Here is a 9021-nt window from a genome sequence, read left to right as displayed (position 1 = left end):
ATGTATGTGGTGGATGAAACTGGTCTAGTATTTCTGGACCTGAAGTTGCACGTAGATGAAAGTCATAATATGTAATCAAGGACCCACTTCAAACCTAGTACTGGGAACTCTTACCTCCATGCAAATAGTCACCATCATCCTAGGTGGATAAGGAATGTGCTCTTTGACCAGTTTTGTAGGCTTAAATGGATTTGTACCCGTAGAAGTGACTATGAGAAACAGGGTGCGGTCCTTATAAAAACGATTGAAGAGAAGGGTTATGAGGAAGAAAACAGAGGAAGCTTACCATAAACATCAGTCCCTATATGAGGAAACCACTTTAAGCACCAGAAAAGAGAGCCACCCAGGGCGAAGGAGGAGGAACGCAGATCAGATTCTGCACTAGGTGTAACAATAGAGCCCCTTTAAACCAAAAAGCTTTGAAGAAGAACTGGAACATTCTGAAACAAGACCCTGTCCTGAAAGGTAATTTACCTTCCCATCCAAACCTCATATTTTAGAAAACCTAGGAGTTTAGTGGCCCCTAGTAGGGTCAGAAAGGTAAAGAGGAATGGGCTTAAGAACACTTGGCTCCCAGTGTGTGATCAAAAGGGGAGTACCAGGTGTGGGGTGAGCAATTGTGGTACTTGTGCACCCATGTGTCACCAAAAAAAGGAAGTGACTTACACAGATGGTAGAGTCTATATAATTCAACAATTAATCAACTGTGGCACCACCCATGTTGTCTATGGCCTGTTGTGCCCACAAGTCTATGGCCTGTTGTGCCCTTGTGGGCTATTATATGTGGGATGGACTACACGTCCTCTAAGAGTCAGAATACGGGAGCATAAAAGTAGCATCATCCTTCAGAAAGAGAAATATTCAGTTCCCTGTCTCTTTTTGGAGGTGCATAGTAGTAGTAGTATAGAAGGACTGAGAGTTTTTGGGGTAGAAGCCATAAGTAATGACTTGGATAGTGGTAAAAGATATCAAAGGCTTTGCACAAGAGAGGCATATTGGATCTTCACCCTGGGGTCTCTCAACCCCAAGGGTTTATAAGAAGAGAAAGAGCTTGACTATGTTGTGTGACTAGATCGTATTTAAGAGATTGGGGGCCCTTTCCACAACAGTTTGGGGGCCCTTTCCACAACAGTTTGTGTGATCTGGTCGCCAGTGGTTATTTAGTGCACTGTATGTGACTTGTTCATTGCTGAAATATCGTTGTCATTTACTTTGTATTATGTCAACATTCTTGCGCTCATATTAGACTAAGTGCCAAGTCGCTTGCCAATGGTGCGCATCATACACATTATTTTTCCTTAGAACTTCATCAGGTGCGTATTACCGTTATGTCCTCATATATGCGCCAATGTAAGTCTGGGTACAACTGTTTAGCAATACACTGCCAGGTAATTATCATTTTTGTTCCCCTAGGGGACATTCAGGGGCAACCCTGCAGTGACAGTTTATCCATTTCGTCACTTTGGGTTCCAGTGATAGAGGTGGGGTGGGCTTGACATTGCGTAATATGAACCAATTGAGGAAGATACGTATTGCATGGGGTCACAACTGACACAGTCCCTCATTACCTTTTTATATTATTTTGTTTTATTGAAGTATTCCTTATTGGGGCTATGTTAGTAGAGGATGTGTGACTTGGTCATTTATTAATTTAATTATTCATCCATTTATTTATCTGCTATGATGAGCCCCCTCCTAGTTTGACTGTGGGATGTTCGGTGTATGCCAGTTGTCTCGTCTCTCCCCCTTGTGGTTGGGGTGGATGGAGGCTGCCTTGGGCGGACGTTCGAGACACCTGTTGGCCGCCGGGGCTGTCACTTTCAATGAAGGCGTCTTCGGGCGGAACCGGTACTGACGCCACAGTACACCTGGAAGTGACTCACAGGGCCTTGAAATGCAAGACCGCCCACACTTCCGGGTGCACAAGCACGGCGTGCATTCCAAGCCTGCTATATGCAGCTTGGGGCACTCAGGCTGTACCCACGGATCCAACGAACAGTCCTCCTCCCTGGGGGGGGGGATCATCTATCATCCTACACAGTCCTTACCAAAACAAAGGTGGGAGTTCATGGTGATTTCCCAATAAACATTTATATGTCCATTAATTTAGTATACACTATAAGGAGGGCATATATCATCGTTATAGTACATTTCAGTCTATGTGCATCATTTCCATTACCTTATTGGAGGCTGCTTATGAGTCTGGGGCATTGTGTTTGTCTGCTGGCATAATTAAGGAGTTCTAATGCCGGTCTTTGATTCTTAGGTCTCTAGTGTTATTCAACATTTTTATCATTTCTTTTTACTATCATATATATATATTGTGTTATTTACATTTCTTTTCTCTCTCATCATCTCTATCTCGTCACTGTCACTATCACCACTCGCAGTTTTTTGTGGCCGGCATTGACGTCAAGTGACAATAGCTGACATTGAGGGGCAAACTATTGCGTGGATATTGCACACTAGGGTATATATAACCCAATTTGTTGACCCACATTCCTGACCTTTGCTCCTTGTGGGGCGGAGCGGGGTAATGTGGAAGTTGTAGACCGACTATATAAGGTTCTGATAATTGATGGTGGGTCAGTTGCCATTTTGGCTCTGAAGAAGAGGGTTCTCCCTCGAAACGCATCAGCAAAGTCATTGTGGACGCCATTACGCCATCCAGCAGCATAAAAGTGTCCTGGAGGTGATTGGTCCCTATTTCCTACATGTGTGTATATATATATATATATCTTACGTTTGTGAGTATAATATATGCTACCTTTTTGTTTTTTGTTTTTTTTAAAGATATTTTATTTGATTTTCAAAGATAACAAACATGGAATATCGAATAAATTGGTGCAATTACATGAATTCGATAAAGACGGTACCATACTCATATTTTAAGTGTAACAGCATCCATAAACCAAAAACATAAATCGAGTTAGAGTAGAGAGGAAAGAATGAAGAAAGAAAGGGGGGGTATAGGAGTAGGGAGGTGAAAGAATTCATGAGGTCACGACATGCGCACCCTGGACCAGTGGCAGATGATTATACTTCAGACCCCTCACAGGAGAGAGGCAGGGACAGAGGAAAAGGAGGGGGGGGAGGTGAGGGGTGATTTGAGGATGGGAGAAGGGGGGGGGGGGCTGAGGTGCCGAGTAGGCGAAAAACAAAAGACAAGGTTCAAACAGTAAGGACAAATATTATCATAGAAAACCATATGATCATTCAAGTATATCATTGACACACCGGATTAGGAATGTGCGGATGGGGAAGGATCGGGGTCACCCTGTTGGAGAAGATGAGACATAGGACCATCCGGGCTGCGTGGGAGATGGGTAGGGTTTTGAAGATCGCCCAGAACTTTCGTTGATCCGCTTTAGTAAGAATCATGTCCAGGTGTTCCTTGCGGAATAAAGCATTTCGATCCTAATTGACTTCTGAAATTGAAGGAATAGTAGGGGAGATCCAATGTCGGAAGATGACCCTCCTGGCTATCATGAAGCAAGTGGTTAGCCAAGGCTTGTGAGCCCTTATGATCATGGAACGTTGTTTATTGAAGGAGCCTGAAGCTGATTTGGGCAGGCTGTCCATGTATCCGAATAGAAGAGGGAAGGGATCCTTTGCAGGTTGCAAGCCTGTAACTCTGTGGGCAAGGCGTTCAACATCATTCCAGAAGGCTGATATGTGTGGGCAGGTCCACAATCTATGTACCAAGGTGGGTCGGTGGGTCAGGCAACATGAACACCCCTGGATGGAAGAATGTAGAGGCGAGGAAGAAAATGGTGCATAAGTGTGATGAAGAATCCTTAGTTGCTGTTCCCTCCAGAACTCATTACAAATAAAGGTACATGTGGTGTTGAATCCCGACAATATAAGTGGTTTTGTGCCAAGGAGTGAGAGAGCAGCGTCCCAAGAAGACTTCTAGGAGTCCTTGGATCCCGAGTAGAAGAACTCCTACAGCGGACGGTAAAGTTGGGAGAGCTTGAGAGGGGAGTCAGTCCTCAGAGAGTCCAAAGGAGAGGCCTGGAAGCTGGAGAGCTTTGAAGAGCATAGCTGGTTGGCAAATGCATGCAGTTGGTGCACATATAGGAGATGTGTTGGGGGCAGGCCATAGCGTGTCTTGGAAAATGAGAGGGAGGATCCAGTAAGGGGGTCATACAGCTGTGCTAGACATTTCAAACCAAGAGATGACCAGAAGGAATATATATTATCCATATGAAGGTGTGACCTAGCTGGGTGACCCTTAATGGGGAGGTGCGGAGAGATTGATTGGGGAAGATTACATTTCTTTCAAAGTTCTTTCCAGGCAGCCTGGGTGTCCCTGAGAAGAATGTGTTGGCGGAGTGGCAATGGTAAGTCTTTCAGAGAACAATGTAAGACAGCAGGCAAGGCATAGGGTTTAACTAAAACGAAGGGATTTCCAGTCACTACTTACCAACCAGCCAGCAACCAGCCAAATTAACCTGTCTAACAGTATGCGTTAAAAACAGGGGTTTAGTTGCACACATTTGCAAATACATGCGTAAGCTGCAGGCCGCGCCAAGGCACCCTGATATCTGCAGTCCCTAACTCTCCACAATGGGAGCACATGCATTCTGATGAGATAGATGGAGGACAGGTGACTGGAGGGAGCCCACCCCTCCTTAAAGGCGCAGGGTCACACTAAACACCCAGCACATAGCACAATGGCAGCGAAGGTGTCAGTGCGTTGCCTGACCAATATAAACGTTATACGATATTGCAAAAAGTGGTCACCTCCTCCACCTATAACTGGTCTAGATAGTAAGGAGCACTGGAAGGGCAAACTCAGATCAAAAACGAAGGGATTGTGGCCTGCAGCTTACGCATGTATTTGCAAATGTGTGCAACTAAACCCCTGTTTTTAACGCATACTGTTAGACAGGTTAATTTGGCTGGTTGCTGGCTGGTTGGTAAGTAGTGACTGGAAATCCCTTCGTTTTTGATCTGCATTTGCCCTTCCAGTGCTCCTTTTTTTTTTTTTTTCAGTTCACATGGAGAATTTATTGGACAAAAATAAAAAGATTCACAGGCAACCCAGATATTTGAAAGGCAAACTTTCTGTAGTGAGTACATTGACTAGGTTGTTCACAAAGGCTCCTGCAAATTTTTATTCTTGGAATTCAATGGAAAAATATCTTCTAGCACAATGAAGAAAAAGACTACTTTAGGTGCATTGAATTTGGTCAAAAGGCACTTAACAGCTGGGATGGGCCTTCAAAGGGCTTAAACACCCCTTTAAAACTCCTGCTATTAAGATCGTTAAGTCTCAACATTTGTGAAGTAACAGTAGTGCAATGTGGACTGGAGATTCGGTGCAGGCAAACATACCAACTATAGCAAGCCTTACTTAAAGCAACTATTCATTTAGGATAGTCATAATGTTGATAAGTCACTAATACAAAAATAGCAGAATAATTGAAAGTAGTTTTTTGTGGGCTGAATTATTGAAAAGTGAGGCAATCATACAAAAAATGTAATTGATGATTATCTGTGTAAAACCTGGCGCAATCTCTTAGCCACCCAGCAGAAGGGTTTAGGGTTTAGCGTGAAAGATTAATGTGGTTGAGCGGTATACCGCATGTATTTCTTCCCAGAAAACGCCACAGGTGAAGATCTTGCCAGCGTCCGCATCTGATACATTTGGTGGAACCATGACTCTGTCTCCAGGCTTCCAGTCCACAGGGGTTGCAACATTGTGGTTTGCTGTCAGCTGCAGGGAGTCTATAACCCTCAAAATCTCATCAAAATTTCTACCAGTGGTTGCTGGGTATAGGATAGAAAGCTTCATTTTCTTATCTGGACCAATAATATAGACACATCGGGCGGTCACTGGCATACCCTGAGAGTCCTTCTCATCGGGGTCCAGCATACCCAACAGTACAGCAAGTTCCCTTTTAGGATCTGCAATAATTGGAAAGGGTAGAGTCTCTTTTGGCTCATCACAGTTGTAAGAATTTATGTCCTTGCTCCATCCCAGATGGTCTTCCACACTGTCTATGGACAGAGCAATCATGCGAACATTGCGTTTCTTGAATTCTGGCGCCAACTTCACTGCCCGTCCAAGCTCTGTGGTACAGACTGGAGTATAATCCCTTGGATGTGAAAAAAGGACACCCCAATCATTTTGCAGGAAGTCGTGTAGTTTGAACCGGCCGATGGTTGTTTCGGCTTCGATGTTAGGGAAGACTTCTCCGAGCAGGATCCCAGGCATGGCGGCTGTCACTGATAATGATCCAGTGCTCCTTTTTTGATGTAGGGTTTAACTAACTGCGCTTCTAGCGAATAATTTGAAAAAATAGAAATGCCCTAAATCCAGTCCAGACCTATCCTCGCCAAACTGCATAGGTTGTACAATCGAATGTCAGGGAGGTTCATGCCACCTCTGCACCTTGGCATGAAAAGTTTGCGCAAGGCTATGCGCGATTTCCTGGAAGACCATAGAAAGGTGGTGAGAACCTTGTAGAAGGCTGTGAGGTCTTTGTGTTTAATGAGGAGGGGTAATGTTTGGAGTACATAAAGGCGTTTAGGGAATGTCACCATTTTGTATAGATGACATCGACCAATGAGGGGGAGGGGGAGTTTTATCCAGCCCTCTAGCTCCTTAGAGAGTTTAGCGAAGAGTGGGGCATAGTTTAGGTGGTACAGGGAGGACGGGATTTTGCCTATCAATATGCCTAGGTATTTAATATGGGATTTTGCAGGGGGAAGGGAGATAGGGAGGACCAAGAAGGAGTGCGTGGGGGACCTAGAAGGAGAATTTCACTCTTAGAATAGTTGATCCGCAACCCCAAGCATGTACGGAACCAATCAAAAATACTTGACCATGGCTGCGTCGTGTGCTGGGTCTGCGGTAAACAGAAGGATGTCGTCAGCGAAAAGGACTGAACGCAATTCTTCTTGACCTATACGGACACCTGTCAATGGGGCTTTGTACGTTAGGTAGCGGGAAAGAGGTTCTAAAGCTATGTTGAAGAGTAAGGGAGAGAGGGGACAGCCTTGGCGGGTGCCTTTATGAAGTGGGATGGTGTCCCGAGACAGAGTTGGAAGTGACCACTTTAGCGGAGGGGGATTTGTACATGGAGGCAATGAGATGTAGAAACGGGCCAGAAAAGCCAAATTTTTGCAGGGTAAGCTGGAGCCAACGAAAACGAACCTTATCAAAGGCCTTCTCGGCGTCTAGGGTAAGTATAGCAATGTCGGAAGAGGGGCAGGCTTGATGCTGGGCTAGGACCGCCAGGACCTTTCTGATGTTGGCGGTAGCAGAGCATCCTTTAGTGAAACCAGATTGGGAGGGGTGGAGAAGTGAAGGCATTATGAGCGCGAGACGATTCGCAATGATTTTAGAGAGGAGTTTGGCATCCAAATTTATTAGGGAAATTGGGCGGTAGGAGGCCGGTTCTGTTGGATCTTTGCCGGGCTTAGGGATGAGTTTTATATATGCCTGTGAACCAGATGGTAAATAGGGACCGCCATCTAAAATATGTTGGAAGAGGGAGAGTAGAGTGGGTGATATGCTGTCTTTCATCAATTTGAAAAACTCTGAAGTGAACCCGTCCAGGCTCGGGGCCTTGCCAAGAGATAATGAGGAAATGGCTGCGAGGATTTCATCATGAGAAATAGGGGCATTTAGAAGACACAGCTGCGAGTCAGAGATCTGAGGTAGGGAGGTTTCTTGGAGAAAAGAAAGCGCCGCCGTCTCGTCGATGGGATTGGGGCCATAGAGGGTTGCATAGAACCGTGCCATAATCTCATTAACAATTTCCGGGGAGGAGTGTAGAATACCCGAGGTGTCTTTTAGAGAGCGTATCAGGGTCGCCGTGAAAGGGCCTTTGCACAGACGGCTAATAGTTTACCGGCTTTGTTCCCGAATTTTTAGAAATGAATGTCTTGAACAGAGGTGTGGAACGATTCCTGAGCCATGGCCCACCTGTCGAAATCTAGCTTGGCAGTTTTCCACTGCTCAACATGCTGGGGCGTTTGGTGTTGCCGAAGGCGGGCATGAGCAGATTGCAGTGCAGCGCTGGCCCGTGTATAATTGGCCTCGGCTTTCTTTTTGTAGGCCGAGGCAAAAGCAATAATGCGGCCTCTCAGAACCGCCTTGCCTGTTTCCCAGAGCAAGATCGGATCTCCAGCATGTTGGGCATTATCTACCAGGAAGTCTCGCCAGGTGGCTGCCAGAGTGGTGCGTAGTTCATCATTAGTCGCCGAGTATGACGGGAAGCGCCACGGTTTGAAGTTGGGCTTTGGTTCTGACATAATCAACAGGGCCGAAACCGGGGAGTGGTCCGATATGGCCATTGCATGGATATCAGGGGTATGTACGGAGGGCAACAAAGGGGCATTAGTAAAGAGGTAGTCTATCCTCGAGAAGGTGCCATGGGGAGGGGAGTAGAATGTGTAGGAAGCATCAGTGGGGTTTGCCAGCCGCCAGACATCTGTCAGCTAGAGGCTGTCCGCATAGGCTTGAAGAGGAGAGGGGTGTGGTGTGGTGCCCGCGGGTGAGGGGGGGGATTTGGCTGATCTGTCTATATGGGGGCTTAACACGGTGTTAAAATCTCCCCCCAGAAAGAGCGGCAGATGAATGTGCGGGGCTAGAAGGCCTGTCAAATGCTGGAAAAAGGATACAGAAGTGGGAGTGGGGGCATACACGTTTGCTAAGATGAATGAATCCGTGTTAGATGACAATTTGATTATATGGACCCTACCATCAGTGTCTGAGTATATGGGGGAAACATCTAGCGTGAGCTTTTTATGGATCAGTACAAGGACACCCGCTTTACCTTTGGGAGAGGCAGACACTAGAGCCTGACGGACCCAAAGCTTTTTCATGCGGAAAAGATCAGATTGGGTGAGGTGAGACTCCTGTAGCAGCGCAACATATGCGCCCAAACGGCACAGGTGTCGCAGGATGGCCATTCTCTTGTGCGGGGAGCGGAGACCCTTCACATTCCACGAGACAATTTTCAAAGCAAGGGGGTTCAAAGAGTAGGGATGAGGGCTCACTGGTGT

General features: G+C 46.1%; 2 protein-coding genes across 2 annotated transcripts in view; both read right to left on the bottom strand.

The window, feature by feature from the left end:
- ELP2 (elongator acetyltransferase complex subunit 2) overlaps nt 1–9021 on the bottom strand; it is a 266743-nt gene that overhangs the window by 127941 nt on the left and 129781 nt on the right. The window lies entirely within an intron of this gene.
- Nucleotides 5551–6255, bottom strand: LOC309556741 (peroxiredoxin-6-like). Its single transcript, XM_082259228.1, is given in 2 exon segments — nt 5551–5608; nt 5610–6255. Coding segments are annotated over 2 exon segments (657 nt in total). The 5' UTR covers nt 6224–6255; the 3' UTR covers nt 5551–5565.

This window comes from Pelophylax lessonae, assembly GCF_965119305.1.
Source record: "Pelophylax lessonae genome assembly, chromosome: 5".
Lineage (NCBI taxonomy): Eukaryota > Metazoa > Chordata > Amphibia > Anura > Ranidae > Pelophylax > Pelophylax lessonae.
This window is presented reverse-complemented; position numbering and strand designations above follow the sequence as displayed.